At 32.1% G+C, this 24,173-nt stretch overlaps 1 protein-coding gene across 5 annotated transcripts in view; it reads right to left on the reverse strand.

Annotated features, from left to right (window-relative positions):
* The window catches only part of LOC110672907 (ion channel CASTOR), a 30,163-nt gene extending 16,863 nt beyond the window's left edge, over nt 1-13,300 (reverse strand). The window contains exons 1-8 of one of the 5 annotated variants that reach the window (XM_021835858.2): nt 12,820-13,300; nt 12,646-12,717; nt 11,935-12,543; nt 8,208-8,390; nt 1,637-1,696; nt 1,348-1,551; nt 1,037-1,178; nt 930-967 (exon numbers count right to left, since the gene is read on the reverse strand). In XM_021835858.2, coding sequence (XP_021691550.1) covers nt 930-967; nt 1,037-1,178; nt 1,348-1,551; nt 1,637-1,696; nt 8,208-8,390; nt 11,935-12,543; nt 12,646-12,717; nt 12,820-13,224 — 1,713 coding nt within the window. In that variant the 5' untranslated portion in view covers nt 13,225-13,300. Of the gene's footprint in view, nt 1-929; nt 1,179-1,347; nt 1,552-1,636; nt 1,697-8,207; nt 8,391-11,934; nt 12,544-12,645; nt 12,718-12,819 lie in introns of all 5 variants that reach the window. The other 4 variants (XM_021835854.2, XM_021835846.2, XM_021835837.2 and 1 more) reach the window with 4 other exon arrangements.
* Nucleotides 13,301-24,173: the final 10,873 nt, after the last annotated feature.

Genomic DNA, 24,173 nt, shown 5'->3' on the forward strand with positions numbered 1-24,173 from the left:
TATGTAGCCCGTAATATGATCCATATTGCCAAAATGTGAATACACCCAATTAATTTAAGTGGATATGCATGTATGCACATGTGTGTGTATGAGAGAGACAGAGAGAGAGAGAGAGAGAGAGAGAGAGAGAGAGAGAATATTGACGACACCACATACTTTGCAAAGATTTTTCTCTAAGATATTGCATTGTAACCAAATAATGCTCTAGACAATAAACATGCACAAGATACAAATATTAGGCCTCATACTCGAAGAAAATTTCATACCCATGTTGAATATCAACATGACTTAGAAATTCATTCCTAACTTCAATGAAAAATAGGGAAAAATTGTATATCAATATTACATTTGTGATTAGAATAAAATATTCAACCCAATAGACTTTGTGTAAATCATAAACCTAGTAAATAAAATGAATGCTTCAGACTAGCAATTGAACGCTATGATCCTTATGCAAAACAAGCAAAAGCCTTACTTTGTAAGGACTGACAAAATGCTGAACTAAATCATGCCAAGCCCCATGTCTTGTCTTAGCCAGAACCTTAAAGATTTCTTATGCATATAAATACCTATCTGTGCTTTTACACTCTCCCTCCCTCTCTCTAAAATTTTTTTGAACTCCTACAAATGCAAATTAGTTTGGGTAGGACACAAGTCTGATTTCTTTTCCTGGGTTGCTAAGGCCATGGTGAAGCCTATTGCACGTAAATAATAATAATAATAATACGTCCTAAATTTTTATGCGCACAATAATGCAGATTGACTCAAGTATGGCTTAAGTTTGCTTTCTTTGGCTGAGAGGTAAGGTATTGGTCAACTCCCCTATTATCCATACACCAATAGGACCACAGAACAAAGAGAATGTAAGCTTTGCAAAATCACCAGCATTTTATTTAAAATCTACTTTTTCTGAAGGAAAATGAAAGCACCGTTGGTAATGTTGCTGGAGCATATGTATCATCATCTTCTGCGATAACAAGCACTTCATCACCTTCTTGCAATGTGTACGAATCATCAGGATTCAGGATAATCTTACCACCACATGATGCAACTTTGACCCCACATGGTATGGCATCAGGAAAACTGATTAATACGTCCTCAAATTGCATACCATCCAACTGTGGCCACCCTTTTATGTAAAACTCGCAATTTTCAAACCCAAGGATATCTTCCCAGATCTGTCACATAGTGTCTATTTGTATCACAAGTACAAACAAGGAGTAAAATTGTTTACATAACAATGATAAAGAGAGTAAAACTTTGCTCAAAAAAAATAAGCTAGGAAAATGATCCTTGCACTGATTCTAAAACGACGCAAATATAGTATTAGACTTGCCACAAATTGACCTGTGCGAGTCCTGGCTGCCGCGCACATTGAATCATCAAGCGACCAATGACATCATGAGCTACAACAGTTTCAACAAGATCTCCACCAACAAGTTTTACAAGGACCTCATTGTCAAGGTCACTGAGTTCAACCACAATGTGCCCTCTCAGGCCTTCTTTCACTCCCGTCAGACTTAAAACTGTTCTCAATGCACGAGCATCACTCTACAAGAAACCATGAACAAGTTAATGGCAACCACCTAATCCAATGTCAAACAAGAAGCACTTCATTCATTTCACTCAAACAGACCTGGTCAGCATTTCCATCTTCGGCAAGGACAATTATTGCACGGGCCTTGGAGACAGATACCTGAATACTTTAATGGTATTAGCAAACCAAGAGAAGCAGCAGACAGAATAATATTTCACTATTCAGCATAAGGTAGAAATTCCCATGATCCTCCTCCGCATTGCACAAGTGATGTGAAAGAAACACTAGTTGCAACAACTGTATGAATGCACTGAAGCGAACACACGCAAGTTTCACCATGAAATTGGAAATGATGGAATAAAGATAAGGAATATGCTAACATACATAAATAAACTATAACTAGTAGAGTAAGTACAGGAAGCTTCAGATAGATTTGACAAATGAACCAAATGTGCAGAAATGACGATAAATGACATATGCAACCTTCAAGAGTAAGTTAGAAAATTATATAATAATTTAGCAAGAACAAAGAATCAAAGGAAACATGCCACACTCTATGCAAAACTCGGTATGCATTACCCTGAAACAAATAAGATTTAATTAGCCTGAAACTAAATAAAAATGGATATGGTTTGATAGAAGCAGCCCAGTTAAGGCCTCTGATGATGTGAGCCAAGGTCCAAGGCCATTGAAAGTTTATTATAGAAGGAATATAAGGGAGAAAGAAATTCTAGAAGGTGAATTAGAAGAACCTAGAGATTGCCAGCTGGAAGGAATCAAATTGGAGGTTAAACAGTTCGAGGAATTTACGGAAGGCAATCCACATGGAACCATAAGCTGAAGGGTCACAAATTCTCAAGCATAAATAAAGTGCTGCAGAAAGAGAGGGCATCCTGCTTTTTATTTCTCTGAAGCAGCTATGGCTGGGCTAGCTTACGCCAGAAGGGAGTTTCTCCTGGTTTTCTTATCTGTTATCTTTATGTTTTATTGTTGTATTAAGGGAAGAGAGTGAATATTTGTATTTCAGCAAAGGATTACTGCCATTGTTATCAATTAATATAGTTTTTTCTTCCCATTTCCTCTGTTTAGTTTTTGCATTCCTCACTCTTATCATTTTGGTCCAATCTGCCGTCGTTTTTCCCCTCATGACCAAAACTCATATGGAAGAGTAGAAGGACAAGTAGATCAGGTAGAGAGGAACATGACCAATCTCGAAGAACTATTCGCCAACATGAAATTGGAGCAAGAGCAACACATGACTTCCTTAAAAATGGAACAGGAACAGAGGTCTACCCGCATTGAATCTTTGCTCACTTCTCTCATCAGAGGAAAAGGAGCAACTGATGAAGCTGAAGCATCCACTCGCACTCCAACAATGGGGAACACTTCTGCTCGTCCTGTTGCCCAAGCCATTGTTGTTGATCATTCAACTATGGCCATAAAAAAAAGTGGAACTACCCAATTTCAATTGGGTGTTTAGCAAGGGCAGAGCAATATTTGGCCATAAATAACATCCAAGAAGAGTTGAAAGTTCAGTTAGCACTTGTCTACATGGAAGGACCAGCTCTGCATTGGATGCGTTGGTTGAGATAACGTACTCTAAATGTTTTTTGGCTTCAGCTTACCCATGAGTTGGTTCACCGCTATGGAGGAGACATACGTGCTAACCCTTATGAGCATTTGGCCAACATACACCAAGATAAATCTATTGATGACTATATTGATGCTTTCGTCGCCATTGCTTCGCTGGTTGAGGGCCTTACTGATCAACAATATCTTGGATTTTTCTTGAGTGGGTTGATGATATTCGGGTTCTCATGAATCTATTGGTTTATTTCGCACGAGTATTGCTCGTGAATTGAGTTGGAGAATCAATTTATACGTTCAGCAAAGTCATCTGCAAAGCCTTATGGAGATGGACGCCATCGTTGGTCCCTAGGTTATGAGCTTGGGCTTAAATCTGATGTTGTTACCCATGCCAAACCTTAATCTACTTTTACTAAACCATTAACCCAAACTTCCAGTCACAAATATCCAGAACTTCTAGCCCTAAAAACTCAAGGCTGAGCTCCTCCAAGCCCTCCTAAATTTCTCCAAGACACTTCCCCAAACACCGACTCTCATCCTCAATCTTTCCTTCCAAAAAAAGAGGTTCTCGCCACTTTGCACACCAAGAATTCCTGGACTCACGGGCAAAGGGTCTTTGCTACAAATGTAAACCTTTCCACCCCATGCATGAGTGTCACAATAAGTCTCTTTGAGCAATAATTATAGGAGTTGATTAAGAAATTACCGCAGATTCTGACACTGAATTGAATATGATGGATTCCACTTCTTTGATGGTGACCATCTCAGATGACGTTCGCTTTGCTTGAATTTAGCTTCCATTTTATTCTGTTGGGGGACATTTCATCTCCTAAAACTATGAAATTATTGGTTGGATTCAGGACACAGCTCTCACAGTCATGATTGACAGTGGTGCAAGTCACAACTTTGTTTCGAGTAATTATGTTTCTCAATTGAATTTACATTTGAACTCCTATTTTTGGTGTGAGATTGGATTATGGTCCCAGTGTTCAATCATCTGGTTTGTCACAATGTTCATATTAATTTGGGTAATTTGGAAGTGACTGCTGATTGTCATGTTTTTTTCCTCAAAGGTGTCAATATAATTTTGGGTGTTGCTTGGCTGGACACCTTAGGGATGTAAAAGTCAATTGAGCAACTATGCAAATGTCTTTCTTAAATTTGGGGTCAATCAGTAACTCTCTCGAGCAATCCCTCACGATATCTGTTCCTCAACTGCAAAAAAATAACAGACATTGAATTCTCCGTCTTGCGGGAATTAACTGATATGGAATCTTCTCCAGCATTTGAAGCCGAAATCACTCCTGTTTATTATAATGAATTGCAACAATTACTTCAACAATTTCAAGAATTATTTGGGGATATCAATGCCCTTCCTCCCCATAGCACTATTGATCATGTTATTCCACTGGTGGCTGGTACTTCTACTTTTAATGTTAAACCTTGTCTCTATGGGCATATTCAAAAGGATGAGATTGAGAAGCTAGTTGTCGACATGCTTGCTACAGGAACTATCAGTGTAGACCCTTATTTGTGTGCCTTTGTAGGCATGTGCATTGAAGCCATGAGGAACCCGATGATGAAAAAAATTGTATAACTTTGAATTTATTTAATTATCTTTAAAATAATGGTGGCAATTTAATATCGCATTTATTATTTGTGAAAAAACGTATAATATTTTAATTAACAACTTTTGAGCTATTAGCCCACTAATTATAAACAAAATGGGCTCTTTTAACCAGATTGCTAGAAGCTAGTAGCCTTCCGCATGGTCTTGTTAGGCACCATATAAATTACACAAGTTCCACTTCTAGAGTTAGTCTCCTATCCAGCTCCGTCTTCATCAACACCGAAACTTTCTTTGCTTTCCATCTCATCCTCTTCAATTCAGTTATATTTCAAAGATTCAACTTTCAACTATTTCAAAATTTGTTTCCTATACACTTTTCTTGGTCTATTAGGAAACTTCTTCATGCCTTTTCTCATTTTAAATGGTGATTCTATTAAGATCTTCCTTCACATTTTCATGGTGATTCTGTTGGTTTTTTCAATGGGATCTAAGAGCCTTATATTTAATGTGATGGTAATTCTATTCGTTATTCTATTGTTTCCAAGAAAGCTCGCAGCAATGCCAGAAGCATCGGCACCCAAAGAAAATTGAAGCCCACCGCTGAGAAGAAAAACAAAAAAAAAAATCATTAATTTGAATTAAAATTCTTCAAATTCTTTGTATTTCTTTTCCTGACGTCCATTTTTCCTTTGATTTTGTGTTGACATGTACACCCACGTCCCGCAGCATTTTGGGATGCAAATATTCCGTGATTTGGGACTCGTGATCTGTAATGTGGAATCCAAAGTGGGTAGACAAAACTAGTAACTATGGATATTTCTCTTGACTTTATTACGAGTCTGCCTTGATCACTGGTAGTAGTTGATCGTTTTACCAAATATGCTCATTTATTGAGCTTGCATCATCCTTATTCTACAAAAGCAGTTATTTGCTAAAGAGATAGTCCAGCTTCATGGCATGCCATGGTCAATTGTTAGCGACCATGATCCAATTTTCCTAAGTAATTTCAGGTCTAAATTATTTCATCTCCAAAGGACACAATTGCATATGAGCACAGCCTAACGCCCGGAGATTAAGGGCAAATGGGAAAACTGAAGTTTCAAACAGGGGACTTGAAGCTTATTTCGTTGTTTTACTTGTGAGCAACCAAAACATTGGCATAAGTGGCTTTCTTAGGCTGAATATTGGTATAATTCTAGCTTTCATACCAGTGCTGGAATGACACCATTTGGCTATGTATGGTAAACCTCCTCCTACCCTTTATCAATTCTTACATGGGGAATCAAAAGCAGAGACTATGGCGCAAGAATTAGCTACCCGAGACAAATTGCTTCGTCAATTATCTTATAATTTAACAAGGGCACAGCAAAGAATGGTTCAAGCTGCTAATAAGCATCAACAGGAAGTTCAATTTACTGTTGGGGACCATTTTCTCAAACTCAGGCCACACCGACAATCTTCGACAAAACAAGTCATCCACTCTGAACTTGTTGCCCACTATTTTGGTCCTTTCCAAATTGTTCAACAGGTGGGGAACGTTGCATACCATCTACACTTACCTGGACATGAAAAAATTCACCCTGTCTTTCATGTTTCACAACTCAAGAAAGTGGTAGAAAAGCATCAGGTGCTCACCACATTACCTAAAGGGTTGGAGGTGTACAAAACAGAATTGATTCAGCCTGAATCGGTGTTGCAACACAGAATTTCAAAGATTACTGGTTCTCCAATACACCAACTTTTAACCAAAGGGAAGGGCAAATCCATTGGAGAAGCTACTTCGATGGATTACATAGACTTTGTTCATCAATTTCCTTCTTTCAGCCTTGAGGACAAGGCTATTTTTCAAGGAGAAGGTAATGATAGAAGCAGCCCAGTTAAGGCCTCTGATGATGTGGGCAAAGGTCCAAGGCCATTGAAAGTTTATTATAGAAGGAATATAAGGGAGAAAGAAATTCTGGAAGGTGAATCAGAAGAACCTAGAGATTGCCAGCTAGAAGGAATCAAATTGGAGATTAAACAGTTGAAGTAATTTACTGATGTCACTTGTAAGGGAAAAGTAAGATTTGATTAAGTAAAGGTTGTATGTAATTCGGCTAAAAGGTATAGAAACAAGAACTCAAGTTGCAACAATTGAAATTAAGCTAAAGAACTTAAGAACACACGCCAAAACCCAAGGAATGTGATTCAGCTAACAAACTTCTTTTTGGTGTTTTTAGTTTATAAGTTGCATAAACATAAAAGAAAGAAAGGTAGAAAAGAGAGATAAGTAGAAAATTGCAATTCTTTGATAAGTGAAACATGCCACAAAGAAGAACAACCCCAAAGGAGACACCACACAATGTTGATTGTGATAAGTCTATTGAATTCGCCACAAACAATATGTTTGATAAGAAATTCATTGTATTGATCTCAAAACTGAATATTGTTTATATATGATGGCCTATTTATAGGCAAAAACAAGCTACTAAAATGGAAATCACAAAGAAACTAAATAGGAACTCTTAAAGTCTCTTAAACAAGAAATAACAAAGAAAACTAAAGAAGAAAGTAACTTGTAGTCTTCCAAAGAGTGCTAACCGATTCTTGAAATAGGAGAGAGAGAGAAAGAGAGAGAGAGAGAGAAAGAGAGAGAGAGAGGAGATCTTGACTAAAAAGGAAAGCAACTCCTTAAGGTACTAGGACTTCTCTTGGCCGATTCTTGGAGAGAGAGGAATAGCTTGGAAAAGTCAAACTTGCTTTATGTAAAAGTGCTTCTTATTTAAACAAGACTCTCCCAAAGTTCCTTTATTGCAAAAAGTACTTTGACTTGTCAACTCCCTTAAGCATATGGAGAAAGATGCTACACGACTAAATGGATTTGGGCTCACTAACTTCAACATATTCCAACCCATTTGAACAAGTTCACACGCCATGCTTATTACCTAAACCACAGGCCCCATACTCAAGTCAACAAGCCCAAAACAACATGCTTTATTCATGGACATAAGCAAGCAAGGTAACTAGCTTGCTTTTTCACCCAGTCAATGGACCCTTATATGCCCTGTCAATCCCATCTTCATGATGTGGCACATCATTTACGAAAGGCAATCCACATGGAACCATGAGCTGAAGGGTCACAAATTCTCAAGCATAAATAAAGTGCTGCAAAAAGAGAGGGCATCCTGGTTTTTATTTCTCTGATGCAGCTATAGCTGAGCTAGCTTGAGCTAGACGGGAGTTTCTCCTGGTTTTCTTGTCTGCTACCTTTATGTTTTATTTTTGTATTAAGGGAAGAGAGTGAATATTTGTACTTCAACAAGGCTTACTACCATTCTTATCAAATAGTACAGTTTCAATTCTTCCCCATTTCGTCTGTTTAGTTTTTCTATGTTCCTCACTCTATCAGGGTTGTTCCAAAATTGATGCCATTTCATGTCAAGTAAAATCATTGATTAATTTCACCCCGCTAGAACTTTTTTAAATAGTGCATATATCAGTACATCAATACAAGAACAAATACAAAAAGCATACCTTTTTAAGGTCAGCAAGAATCAGAGGACTTCCGCTTCTGCATATGACTTTAGTCCCTTTGAAGTCAAACTCCATTTTAGCAATGTCCATTTCCATCTCCTCTTTGTCTCGTTCAGCCATCACTACAACAATCCCTCCGCCCAAACTCTCATTGGCTATGGCAAGTTGGTTCAACAATGATCCCTGATTTGACAACAAAATAATTGGTGGCCAGGAGAAAATATTTACAAAAAGATGCCATCAGAACCAAATTTTATTCACATTGTCTCCTAACTTTGTATCCAAACATTTCTTATAGAATTTCAATGAAAATTCTGATATTGAAGGTCATATTTGAAGCAAATATAAGGAATGGTATAGCCTAGAAGTTAACATTATTCAGTTACAACAGAAAAATCAAACTAAGGGCATGTTTGATTCAACAATAGTGATTAGCAATCAGTAGCTAGCTATCGGTGGCTAGCAATTAGCTCATCATGGACTCACAGTCAACGGTTGCAACTAATTGTAACAGTTGGAATATCACTTATGGGAATGAGTCCCACATCAGTAATGTACAAGAAAATTAAAAGGTATACAAGTGTTAACAAACCAAACAAAAATGGCTTGGGCCATTTTGGTGATGCGGAGCCCAATTTCAAGCTTAGTTCAACCTGTAGCCTGCAAGTTTGATATTCAGACTCTTAGGTCCATAATTCTCAACATAGTATCAGTGCAAGTCAGAGCCTAGTTTTGGTTTCAGTTTCAGTTCAATTTCTCGAGGTTGTTGTTGTACTCCTATTTCAAGGGTCAACTGAATGTCTCGATTGCCACTTGAGGGAGAGAGTTGGAATATCATAAGTGGGAACGAGTCTCACATTAGCAATGTACAAGAAAATTAAAGGGCATATAAGTGTTGGCAAACCAAACCAAAATAGCTTAAGCCATTTTGGTGATGGGGAGCCCAGTTCAACATATAACCTGCAAGTATGATATTCACACTCTTGGGTTGGGTCCATAAATCTCAACAGTAACCAGTTTGGTATTATGATTGGATTATAAAATGACTAAAAGGATATTAATATTATTTCATATATAAAATGATATTATATTTATTACAATTGGATTATAACATATTAACATGACATTATATAAGACTTTATTTACATTAAAGACAACATTTGCCTGCCAATGTTGGAATTTCCAGCTTATAGTAAAAAGCCAATGGTACGTACAAAATCCAACTAGCAGGAATGGGGATTTTCTGACTGATTTATTGTCTTTTTCTATTAGCAAACCTCCAATATTAGCATTTGAGCGTCTAACCACTACCGAATAGTTCTCAAAAGCCAAATTGAACAGACACCAAACCAACAAAATGTAGTTGTTATCACAGGTTCAATTAAGGGTCTTTTTGAAGAAATTTTATGTCCAATTATAATCTGACTATAGTTTGTTTATTTGAAGGATTATTATAAAATGTACATTGCTCACAATTTTGTGTGATTTATTTATTTTTAATAGATAATTTTTATAAAAATAATAAAATAATGCTAAAGAATTATATACGTTTTAAACAAATATAGAAATAAAAATCCGTTTTAGTTAATGTATACAATCTATTATAAATGAATAGTATGTTATATTCTTATTACATGCTAAATATTGCAATCACTATGAGCAAAAAAGAACCTACATGGGCAAATTACTACAACCATATGACATGACATTTGCCAATATTCACGCTTAAACCCTTGCTTTTTCAAAATTGAATTACATGTCCTCAACTTTTTTAATTTCATAACACTCCTCCAATTAAAATTCCTTAGGTTTAATCCATGAGCTTTTATTAAATTGCCCAAAAAATGAAAATCATAAGATATCCCAGTTAAAGTGCATCTGTTTGTATTTATAATAATATTTAGGCCTTTTGGACCAAAAAAGCAAAACGTTTGAGTCAATTTACAATTTTATCCAAACATTTCAATTTTAGACTAATTGTCCAAACCTTTCAATTTCAAATAAATTTTAGCCGAAACTGAAATTCAAATTGGGGAAAATTTGATTTTGCACATGCAAATTTTGTGAAACAAGATCCAAGAGTGTTCAGTTAAGCATTCACAAATACATGGCTCAAGGGTGATGTTGTCAATTCGTCAATTGATCTTCGGTTTTGGCTAAAATTTCTTTAAAATTGAAATGTTTAGATAATTGGTCTAAAATTAAAGCATTTAGATAAAATTGCAAATTGGCACGAACATTAGGCTTTTTTGGTCCAATTGGCTTAACATTTATATATAGTTGAACTCTACAACAATTTTTCATTCCCACATAATTAATATAAGTTGAAATTTAACCTATTCAACATAATCTATTTATTATATTATTGCATATGAAAGTAGGTTTATATATACGAATAAATCTAGATTTTACCAGACAAACATGGCATGGTTTGTGAATTGAAGAAAATATTAAGTGGGCATTATAAAATCAACACTCATAACTTGCACAACAAATAATTAAATAAATAAATTTATATGGCAATACACTCAAGACTAAGTTGTACAATAGATGTAACTCATCAAATAAGAATCAAATTTTTCAAAAAAAATTGCATAGTGACAGGCTATTACCGTTATGTTATAGCTATTACAGGCCCGTTTCCATTACTCGCGACTGCAATTTAAAACCATAGTTTTCCTCTTTGGGACATAAGATTTTATATATATATATATATATATATATATATATATATATATATATATATATATATATATATATATATATATATTTTAATACTTCTAAAATTAAGAGTTATTATTATTTGAAGTTTCATATTATATAAATTATTTTTTAGATAATATATAAAATGTGCTAGGTTAAATTCTTCATTTCTTGCAGTGTGTCCACTTTAATGGAAGAAATTAGTACAATAACAAATCACATAACACATGTTTAACTTCTTATATGTTAAATGAAATATTATACTCTCAATAAAGCTCTTCAAATTACAACTTTACTTTCTATATTATAGTCCTAAATTAACACAAGGTTAATTACTCCAAATATACAAAATTTTGGCTATCAAATAAGGTCAGTTCTTTTTCACTATGAATTATATAACTATTTTCACATTGATATAAATTTTTACAGCTTCAAGAAAATGTGTGCCAAAATCTCAAGATATTAACATATACCATATATTAAGCATATAAGAAAATATAAAAAAGAAAGTAATATAGAAAATGAATAAGATATAACGAAAAAAAAAAATTTTTGTTATATTTAATTATCATTATATTTTGTTAAAATACAAGAATTTTAACATAATATAATATATATATATATTATTTAAATAGGAGAAGATAAAAATTATTTTTCACTTTCTCACATCTTCTGTTATATTTTCCACATTCTACGCATAAAATATACTCTAGTTTAGTATATAATACTCAAAATTTAATTATAGCATTCCATATGTTAATAAATTGACATAATTATTCCCCATCAACTTCACAAAAATAAATCTTGTGTTCCTATGCATGTGCTTCATGTTATGTATCGAAAACTTGGCAACTTCAGATTTAAATTCCAAACATTTATACCATTGATTTAAATTTATCTAATTTAAACTTGTGTAAGCATGATCTGATGACTAGTTATGCCATAAATTCAGAAAATGTTTCACATGATGAAGAAAGAAATCAAATAAGTTTAATATTGGTAGCCCATGGGATCAGATTCTCACCAGTTTATCACTCCATCCAAGAATCAGGGTGTGGTTTTGCTCAACTACCTCACTTCTTCCTTTCCGCAGGGAATCAAACTTCTCAGAAATTGCATCGGACACAAGTCCCAGCATCATTGCAAAAATAAGCATCCCACCAAAGCTAATTGAAACAGAAACTAGCCTTGGACCAACACCTTCAGAGTTAGCATGGTTGCCTGAGTCAGCTACATAAGTCCAAGATAACCAGAGAGAGTCAGCTAAGCCATCATCTGTCACACCAAAAAGTGCTAAACCACCGAGACAGATAAGTAGTAGGGTAGCAACCAGCAATGCCAGTGGCTTTGCATATGGATGAACTGATAAAAAGACATCTACTCTATATTCAATCTGCTTGTTCAGAGATACTTCTTCTGAAATATTATCTGATGATCTTGATTTAGATACAAAATCAACGTATTTGAAAACAAGAACAGGGATGGATAAAAGGGTAAGTGAGAAAACAAAAGCCAAACGTTTTAAGCCATTTCTATGCTGATCATCAATCTCCAGTGGAATGGATTCAACATTATCTACTTGAGATAATAAATTGCATGCTCGTAATCTAAAATTGAGTTTTGAAATTTGGTCCTGCAAGCACGAAACAAATTTCTATTAACAATGTATCACATGGTAAAACAAGCAACAAATCTAAACCACTTTCGATTCAAAACTTGAGTTGAAATTGTTTACCTGCAAATCAATGACTTGATTGTGTAAAGAGAAATTCTTGTGCACTAAAGAAGCGAGACATGAAATCACAATCTGCAACAACCAAACAGCTTTCACTTCATCAAATTAACTAAACACTTGTCATATCTATCTATATCCACACATACATATAGAAAGAGATAAATAAGAACTAACCGCCGCGGAAATGGCCATCTGCCACCGAACTCTATTCCGATGGCCCGAAAACCAGACAGTCCTCTCACCGGACGATGTCCTCTCTCCCAAAATGGCAGCATCTTCCTGTTCTTGTTTTGAGGAGTTCTCAGAACGGCGGGGGAACTCGACTCGTCGGCGGCGAAGCCTGGCATACTTAGGATCTCTGTAAGAGGTGGTAGTGGAGGACGAAACGGGCGGGGCAAACGAGGACGTTTTGGGGAGATTGGAATCGGGAGGATTTTGATGAGAGATTCTGGGGGTGGTGGAGAATCTGCGACGGTATTTATGGGTTTTGGGAGGTGATTGGTGAATGAAGGAAGGAGAAGGGAAGAACCAGTCCCTGCTGAAGGAGGGTGGTGGTGATGAGTCCCGGTCCAAGGACATAGTGGAGGATTTGGGATATGTTTAGCCTAATTTTAGTATGTTAATGAAACTTTCATTTTTGTAATCCAAGGCTATGCAAGTTCTCATATGAGCATCGTTGCTTGTATTAAAATAATAATGAGAAGATACCAATTAACTTCAGCTAATAATTTTTTTTATTGGGGCAGGACCACAATTAATTTGATAAATATTTCATAAAAAAAATACCTTCAAATAAATTTTTTATAAATAAAAAATATTTAAATCCAATTTAAAATAACTCTCCATAGCCTCTATTATCTCAAAAATAAAAATTTTCTCCTTTATTTATTTTTTTAAAATGATCTTCAATTTATAATCTTTTAAAATTTGTATTTTTATTAATATGCATATTTTTTTCCAAATTTTATAAAGTTTATCTATACCGGCTTCTAACTTATTAACAAAGTATATATGTTTGTATATATATATTTTGAATGGTCAACTTTTTAGTATCTAAAGTGCTCCATATATATTTATGAAAAAAATTATATGAATATATTAATTTCTTAAATCAATCTATAATTAATAAGTATGTAATATTTATTTAAATATTTAAATTTCCTATTATTTAATTTTTTTAAAAGAATTATTCTAAAAATTACTTGCTCAATAATAATTAGATATTTAGTGATATTAAAACAAATCTATATATATCAATAATCTATATATATATATATATATATATGAAATAGGAGAACATTGGGATTTCTAAAAATACTCATAATAATTTAGTATTATAACAATGAAAAACTAAATTTAATTGGCTAATGAAAACTAAAATTAATTTTAAAATGGATAGGGTTCTCTTTCATATTATTTGTGATATTAAAAATTTAAAACACATAATTAAACTATAAAGGTATCAAAGGAACAAAAAAAATTAGGATAACAATCAAAATAAATTAGACCATTAGCTAAATTAGATTCAGCCATAGCAAGTAAAGAATTATTAAAATTCATATGCCTAGCATCTCTTAAACATAAGAAAATATGAATATCTAAACTAATTCTAAACCATGGTTTAATACTAACTTGAACTAATCCAATATGTAAAAACTTATATTTTTTTACCAAGTTCATTAATAGCAACCGGAGAAAACAAAGTTAAAGATTCATGATATTAATTCAAAGAAACAATTTGCTCAGCTTGTTTAATAGAATAATTTTGTTTAAATTCAAAATTTCCTATTTTGTAAATACGTTTAATATCTTTTTGTGGGATGTTCCAATTATGTAACTAATTTTGTATTTTAATGATATTAGACTCCTGCACATTAAATTCCTCTTCATTAAAACTACAAAGATTAAAGGTTATATAAGATAACAAAGAAGGGTTGTTAAAATTCCTACTACTTAGAGATCGAAACAAAAAAGACATGATAGTAATAAGGGTAGAAAAACTTACTTTATAACCTTATATGTGTTACCTATGGGAATACTGGGAGACCACCAGCAGGATCACAGTATACTAGGCTGACCAATGCTCTCAAAAGGCTGACTAACATAGTAAATCACCCCAAATAAATAATATTCTAATCATTTGTTATTACTGTAAATAGGATTAAGGCTTCAGAAGGAGAAGGCGAAGAGGGTTTAATTAATTTAGAAGGAGTTGGAGGAGTAGACAGTAAATGAGCAAATTGATTAACATAATCTTCAACAGTAACTTTCCTTTTAATAGAAGTGCTCATTTTACTTACTTTGATATTTTCCCTATAAAAATTCACAAGTAAGAAAATCAGGTATAGAATTCAAAAAACCTTTAATGTATTCTATTTCAAAATCAAAAATTCCTAAAAGAGCTTTATTTAGAAATAAGATTTTTAACATCTTTTTATAAAACATCTTTTATTGCAGAGCAATCAATTCTTAACGACAAACCTTTTACTAATTAAATCATCTTGAAATTTTATAATACATAAAACTATTGATAAAACTTCTTTTTTTTATATAGTAGAATAACTCTTTTGGGATACATTTCAAACACCAGAATGAAATCTTATTAATGACTCTTTTCTCTCATCAGGAAGATGTTGTTTAAGAATACCATCATAGCCTAAATCAGAAACATCGGTTTCAACAATTAAGGATGCATTAGAATAAGGTATGGCCAAACAGAGAAAATAATGAATATTTTATTTAGCAAGACAAATAATTTTTGTATGTTAATCAGTCCAAGGTGGAAGATTCTTTCTAAGTCTATCATAAAGAGATTTGCACACAATCATAATATTTTTAAAGAAATCAGAAATATAATTAAGACATCTTAAAAATCTCTGTAATTATTTTTTGTCTTCTAATTCATTAGGAAATTTGGATACAAATTCTAAAACTCTAAAAATTGGTAAAATTTATTTTCAACAATTTTATGTCCCAAAAATCTAATTTTTATTTGAAATAATTTCATCTTAGGAGTAGAAACTACTAATCCATTTTGTTTAAAAATATTGTCAAATTTTTGCAAATGCATAAAATGCCCATCTTATGATTTTGAAAAAATTAACACATCATCTATATAAGCTATTGTAAAATGTTTATGATCCTTTAAAACATCATTCATAATATTTTGAAATTCATTTGAAACATTTTTAAACCAAAGGGCATAACATTCTATTATAATAACCAAAAGGAACATTAAGACTAGTTTTGTATCTATTTACTTCAGTTATCTGAATTTGTCAAAATCTACTTTTCATTTCAAATTTACTGAAGATTTTGACCGTGTGTAATTTTTTTAACAAATCTCTCTTATTAGGTATTGGATATCTAATCCATTGTAACATTTTATTTAAAAGTTTATAATTAATTACTAATCTATGAGCATCCCTTTCCATTTCTGCTGAACATAAAAGGCTGAACAACTTCAATGACTCTTAGATTTTCTGATTAATCCTTTTTCTAATAAATCTTTAATTTCTTTTTCGCAATAACTTTCTAATTCTTCATTCTTATAAATTGCATAGCTTCTGGTTGGAATTAATCTTTCATTAAAATCTTTTTAATAAGGTAAAAATACTATATGTTTTTTTTCTATTCCAAAAAGCATTAGGAACAAGTGCACAAATATCTTTCTGAAATAAGGATTCTAAATTTTTAATTTTTTGAATAATAAAATCCTTATTTAATTCTTCTTGAATTTTTAAAGATTTTATTTCATCATTTAAATACTCAATATGTTTTTTCTTTTTATTAATTTATTTATTGAGGATATTGAAATATCTTTCAATATGTTTAAATATTTCTCTTGAATAGGTAAAATAAATTTAAAACCAATCTCTTTTCCTCGAATAGTTATATTAACACCATTTTTATCTATATTAAAGGGATATATTATATTAAAGAAAGATGTTCCTAAAATAACACCTTGAGTAAGATTCCTAACTAATATAAAGGGTAAGTTAAAACAAATACCTTGATTATAAATTCTAGCTTTACTTAATTTACATTTGATTTATAATCTACTACCATTAGCACTATATAATCGTTCGTTGGTTTTTTGTAAAAAACCATAGGAATTAAACCTTTTTATATACAATTCTGACCTATACCAGAATCTACCAATACAGTTGAAGAAAAACTAAAATCTCCAATGGAAATAGTAATATAAATAATCCATTTATGATAATTAATTCTTCATAGAGTATTAGTAAATTTATCTACACTATAATGACTTTTACTATCTTCTACCTTTTCTTCATTAATCTTAATTTTTCCTTTTGACTTGGAGTTAATTAATTCTAATTCTACTGATTTTCTTTTAAATTTAAAGTTTTTTTTTTCTTTTAATTCTCTTATTTAATGTTTTTAATTTTTTCTTGCAAAACATTTATATTAGGAGTAATATTTTTCTTAGTTTCAAATCTTTGAAAAATATCTGTCAACTTATAAGGCTCTAAATTATTAACTACTTTTTCTTTAGTTATAAAATTTTTTAGTTTCAAAAAATATTTCTTTTTAATTTCTGGATCATCTATTTTATCTATTATGTCTAGTAAAAACTCTTTTTCAATAGAAATCACATTAATTGACTGGTTGTAACAAGGACCATTGCAAATACTAGGGCCTTCACAAGTATCTAATTCTTCAAAACTAGCAAAACTAGAAGAATAACCTAAAATATTTAAATCATTATTTTCAAAATCACTAATTTCTTCATCATTTCTTTCTCAATCAGTATCAGAAAGTAATAAATTCATTATTTGTTCTTTTAACTTATCTAACACATCTAAATTATTAATTTTTTTTCTTTTATTTTACATTGACTTTTATAATGACCTACTTGTCCACATTTAAAATAACAGGAGGTTTTCTATTCTTTTTAGAAGATTTTTTGTCTTAGAATATCTTGGCTTAACAGACTCATCATTCTTGTAATATTTTTTATAATATTTTGAAGATTGTTTTCTTATACATTTTTCTTTGTCTTTTATGATGAGCAGAAGGGGCAATATTTTCTCATAACCATACTGAGAATCAAATTCTCCTAATTCTTTTCTAGATTCTTTTAATTCATTTTTTATTTTAGCTTTTAATTTTAAATTTATACATAAAGCTAAACCTTCATTATTTATAAAATTAATTAGTTCACCATTCATTAAATTATCATAAGGTATTTCTGAATTATAACTACCCTTCATTCTTTGTTTAATCTTTTCTGCAAATAGCTTTGGTAATTTAGCTATAAATCTTTCCTTTCAATAAGCATGATTACAGTCAATTCTACTAAAGACCTTAGTAAGAAACACATCTTTAGACAATCTAAAATCTTGTAATTTTGGGAAGGTTAAATTACTTAAGACTTCTAAAGACCTTTATTGATAATTATTTGGTTCTTCTATAAATGCTTTAGTAATAGCAAATATTAAAGTAGTAACAAAACCTTCTTCTTCAGATTGAATAATTTAATTATTTTCGGTTTTAATTACTAATTTTTTAGCATTTAAAATTCTATGTTTATCTTCTAGGCTAATATAATTATCCCACCATCCTTTAAGAATTCCCATAAATCCTAATACCAAAATATGTGCAACTAGCAAAATACCCATGCTATGCACGGTAGGTGTATATATATATATATATATATTAAACTATTATTAATTAAAAAAATTATTTTTAATTAAAAATATTTTAATATTACTATTTAAAATATTAAAATTTTAAAATATTAGCAATAAACTTTGATTAAATAAGTTAGCAATTGCTCTTAAATCAATGAACTTAATAGCTATAAGTTTTTTTTTTAATGGTCATAAGTTATTCTTCATATAATAATAATAACAATAATAATAATAATAATAATATCATTTTAAAATAATAAAAATAAAATAAGATTAAAGTAAATTAAAATTTATAAAAGGAAGAGAGAAAACTTTTAAATATTAATTTTCCTTCAAAGTAAATATGAGTCTTGATTTTACTGCAATTGACTTTTTAAATTAAAAATTAAGAACATGATAATAAGTGATAATTTTATTTAGTAATTATATTATAGCTATTTAGAAAATACAGAAAAAACTTAATGTTGACTTTTCTCTTTTAAAAAAATTAAAAATTAATGGATAGACATTACTTTTAATAATTAGACATGTTTAAAAAAATTTAATCATTAATTTCTCATAAAAATTTAAATATGCTTGATTCTAATTTAGAGCAGATATTTTAAAGGAAATTAAACTTTTAGTTGCAGTAATAATTAAATAATCATGATAATATTAGTTGAATTTTAAAACTATATGTCTTGAGTTGCCAAATCATCAGCAATTAAATACTAAATTTAATTATAGTAAATATACTTAAAAATATTTCACTTTCCTTTAAAGTAATAATTAAATAATTTGTAACTTATATACATAATTATGGAATTAATAATTTAATCATAATTTAAAGAAATTGTATCATTAATTAATTTTTCTAAATAATAATAAAGTAATATAACATGATTAATATTAACCAAAGTAATAATATTAATTATTTATTAATATACTACAAAAAATATTAAAAAAAATAATGAAAAACAAATATTAATATAAATTGTGGTAAAAATGGTAATAGTAAAAATATTTTAACGGTACTAGTAATAGTAATAATTACTTACATTAATTACTATAATTTTTAAATATAATCTCTTTGTATATATAAAATTTCCCTTGCTTTATAATGCAATGTGGCAGCACCAAAATTTAAAATGCTATATGGCGGTATTAAAATTTAGAATGTCACATGACAACAATAAGGAAAAACCTCTCTACTTTATATATATTATCCATAAAAATTATGGTAATAGTAAAAATATTTTAATGGTAATAGTAATAGTAATAATTACTTACATTAATACTATAATTATTAAATATAATTTCTGTTAGTAGTACGCCCTAGAGCATATCATTTAGTATGCATCTTGTATATATTTTATTAATAAAAGGTATTTTCACTTTTCCGTTTACATAATATATTTATGTGCAATAGAAAAGGTCCATTGATATTTTGTTAGAAATTATATTCTTAAGTTGTTAAGAATATGAGTGACAGTATTTCTAGCACAAAGTATTATAAATTGGTTCACAATCGAGGATACTTCACACAGGACATGACTTATCCAGAAAGATTATATTCATGTTTGTTCCCAATATATTTATATAAAATATAAATAAGATGGAATGGTGAGTCTCATGCCATATAACAAATATGATGGGCACTTATGCATGATAAGTAGGCCGAACTAGTGACATTTATGATAAACACATGGAGTTTATTCTTGTCAATGCATTGTCATAAATCATATCAGTGCATATAATCTTTAGACCTGAGATAGCACAGTTATCTTATATATAGGTGGTTTGAGTTTCATACTGCTTTCATACTTGTATTGTGTATGAGTATAAGGGCATGTGTTGGCTCCTACTAGTTATGTATGGAGGTAGGTGTTGATCAAGATGGAATCTGTTATCCTAAGTAAATAGGGATAAAATCCTATGTTCATTTAATTGTTCTTGATGTTTCAAGTTCCTAGCCAGAACAAATAGATTTAATCAGAAAAGAGTTTCTGATGAGAAAATCTTTTTAATCAAGAACTGGAATTAAAAGAGAACATAATATTCATAGCAAATAGGGTTTGACATAAACTATGACTCTAGCTTAAATTGAGATTTTGTAACAAAGAGATTCTAGTGCATGGTAACATATGATTATAGGTTCATTTAAGGTAAGCCTTATTACTAGTTGGGTGGCTATAGCATGCTATGCTAAGTATTAACCATAGTCTATGAGGTACCTAAAATGATTTAGAGAAATCATTTATGGTAAGAAAGAGTTCTGATGATATTAAGAGTTAATATCATATCTCATTGCCAATTAGTGATGAGCCTAGTGAGTCACACACATACACAAGTAATCACCAAATTAAATGTGATTTAATTAATTAGTTAAAGAGTTTAATTGATTAATTAAATATGTTTGGTTTGCAATTAGATTGTAAAGTCCCTAGTATGGCTTGAAACTAAATCTAGATTATTGTGTCACGACCTAACTTATGGGCTGGACCGGCACTAGGACCTAGGCCAGCCTAAAGCCCCCGAGGCCCGTAGTAAGCCTAACTATTTCTCAACCCAACTCTAAAGCCCATTTGGGCTCAATTTCAAAAATTCAACCGGACAGAGTCCGGCCATAAAATGGACCTTTTAACAAGGAGTTTTTGACTCGCCCGACCTGTAAACACAATATATAATAAATTGGGGAGCTTAGCTCACCCTCCTCATAATCAAATTATCATAAAAATAAATGGGAGCTCGGCTACCTCATCCAATCCAACCATACATGCATTTAATAAGTTTACAGGTCCAACATGACAATTATATTACAGACCTAATCAAATAAAAATTTCTAGCACATGCCGAAATTCTAGGAGTTAACAGAAATATACAAACACTACAGACTTTAATAGACGACCTGCGAGAGAAAGGCAGGCTAAAACTCAACAAGAAATCTCCTGTAGCTTGGAAAAAAATATGAACAGGAGTAAGCATTCAACTCAGAGAGTAAAATATAAATTTTAACCATAATCTCTATAGCTATCTAAAGCTAATGCACCCTGTAAAGTGAAATGCAACATCGTTATAAATTTCATACAAATCACATCAAAAAGGCAATTTGGAGAACTCACACACCCGAGAGTGTCAAAAAATACATATATGGGAGCTGATCCCCTATATAGCCCTCTTAATCCAACCTCTGCCAACGAATATCTCAAGTCGAACTTTCGCTTAATAAATCAAATACGGGGTCTGTAACACCCTCCCGGTAGCAACTCCGTACATTCTACTGTTCCGGTGACCGGTGTCGGTCCGGACAGCTAGAACGTCCGGAAAAATATTTAAACTTAAGTGAGGGACCAAAATTAATTCAAATATTGATAAGAAAAATTTAGTAAAAGTTTTAGAAATAAAATACAACCAAGTTAAACGAGCCGGTGCCCTAGCGAGGGGTAACCCAGAGGGAAGTTGCGGTTCTCGCAACTAGGAGCCCTAGACCCGGGGGAAAAATTATAAAATAATTTTTGGGACTCCAGAGAAGGGTTATTGAGGTTCCTATGGCATTAGAATGCCAAGAAAATACCTAGAAAAAATTTTCAATTGGTACAGACAATTTTGAACCGTTAAGCCAAACGGAGGGCATTTTGGTCATTTCTCCTTCAGAGGTGATTTTTGGCCGACTTGTTCAGTTGAGTAAATAATTATTATGACATAAAATATGAATAAACAATACTAGAAATTAAATTGGAAATGAGTAGTGGAGGAAAGAAAAGAAAATGGAGAAAAAGACTTATTTATGACATCATTGTGATGTCATTTAAAATTGTCCACCAATCACAATTAACTAACCAATAAACTAACTAATAAAAGAGACAAATTGAGACCAAAATGAATCAAAAAGTCAGCAGCCATCCTCTCCCCTTTCACCAGCCGAAACTTCTTCCTCTTCTCCCTCCATTGATGTTCAACCAAAAGCTTCCTTTCTCCTTTGTTTCCACCACTAAACCCTAAACCCCTTTCATTAAAACTTAACCACATCTCTTGGGGAAGTATTTGGCAGCCTAGAAAGTGAAGAAAAGTGAAGATTTAACTTGGGAAAAATCTGCCTACAAGAGGTTAGTGCATATTTATACATAAACCTCTTTTAATCCATGATAGTGACTTGAAATAGGTGAGATTTTGTAACTTAAAGGAATAAAAGTTGAGTGTAGGCACCCCATGGATTTCGGCTGCCCTAGGGAAGGAATAGAATTGGGTGTTTTTGATTGACTTGGAATGAACTACAAATCAAGTTTAAAGTATATAAACATAAGGATATTGATTTAGTTAGTTAACTAGGGTAGTTTGTACAAAATTATGAATTTGAGCTAGGGTTTAGGAGAGAAAATTTGACTTGGCTTAGGAAATTGTTAAAGAACACTCTAATGGTCAATAAGTGACCATTTGAGGTAAGTTGACCATAAATTGGACTGAAATATAGCATGGCAAAGTGAATGTGTATGCTACCCAATGAGGGCAGCAGAGTGGCTGAGATTTCAGTCCACTTGGACTGCCATATCTTTGGCTGTGTTGGTCCAATTGGTGTTTGGCCTATTTGACATGAAACTAGGCTTATAATGGCACATTTTTGCTGAAGAAACCATGCCCAAAAGACCAAAGCAAGAGGACCAAAAGTTGGCCCCAATCCGGATACCCTGCAACAGCACTTGCAGAAATGACCAAATTAACAGTAACTGTTCATTTGGCCATAACTCACTGTAGATTTGGTCAATTGACCTGAAATTTTTACAGCAACAAGTTAAGACATATACAAACAACTTTCATGAAGAAACATATCCCAAATTATGGCCAGAATCTATTCAAATATGCAGTCACAGTCACTGTTCATGTTACTGTAGATTTGGTAATTTCTACAGAATGGAAATCCGGCCAGCTGTGGTCTTTGGGCCATATCTAGAGCTACAAAACTCCAAATGGAGTGATTCAAAAAAGGAAATTCAACTAGACAAAATAAGGAACAACTTTCATGTTTGCCATTTCTTCAAATTCCCACTGCAATAGTGTCCAATGGAACAGTAAAATTGAGTCACAAAAACTGAAAATTCTGCTTCCCTTGGTTTAAACTTTGAAATGGTATAAATGCTTAATGCCAACAAGTTTTGAATGCCAAATGTGGTATGTTGGGAGTGCCAAAGTCAATGTACACATTTTCTATCCAAAAGTCAACATTTTTGTTGACCAATAAGATGAATAGTAACACCAAAACTTGAAATTCACAAATTGAAGAATTTAAAAGTTTCAAATGCCCTAGTATACCTAACAAGATTGGTTTGGATAGTTTGGCATGCCAATAGGGTTTAGTTAGCAGTACTGCACATGGCAATATGCCATTTTGTGATTTTATGGCTTTTAGCCATTCTGACCTTGCATTGAGATTTGGCCTTGTGCCTGATATTATTTACAGCTTGTTAGCTATTCTGTTGCACACCGAGAGATGCATATGTGACCGATGGTATGACGGCCCGAGGTACTTGATACCCAGTGCTAGTTTACCCGTTTATCCAGTCCAGTTGTCTAGTGTAGGTTACTTGGGCAACCAAATGAATGAAAGTGGACAAAGTTAATGATATACAAATTCAAAACAAATAAAACATATACATTCACTACATATTTATTTTCTTGCTATTTCTTTTATTTTATTATTGCACCACTAAGCATTATTGCTTAGCGCGTTGCTTTTGCCACGCGTAGGTTCTGGAGATACAGATCGTGAGCCCAGTAGACCGCAGACTGGGTGAGTCCATCCTGCAGTTCTGCACAGTGTCCGTGTCACCTCAACTTCTGCAGTGCATTGGTAGGACACTAGGTGTCATTTTGATATTTTGTAGCTAATTTTTACTT

This window comes from Hevea brasiliensis, chromosome 16, assembly GCF_030052815.1.
Source record: "Hevea brasiliensis isolate MT/VB/25A 57/8 chromosome 16, ASM3005281v1, whole genome shotgun sequence".
NCBI lineage: Eukaryota > Viridiplantae > Streptophyta > Magnoliopsida > Malpighiales > Euphorbiaceae > Hevea > Hevea brasiliensis.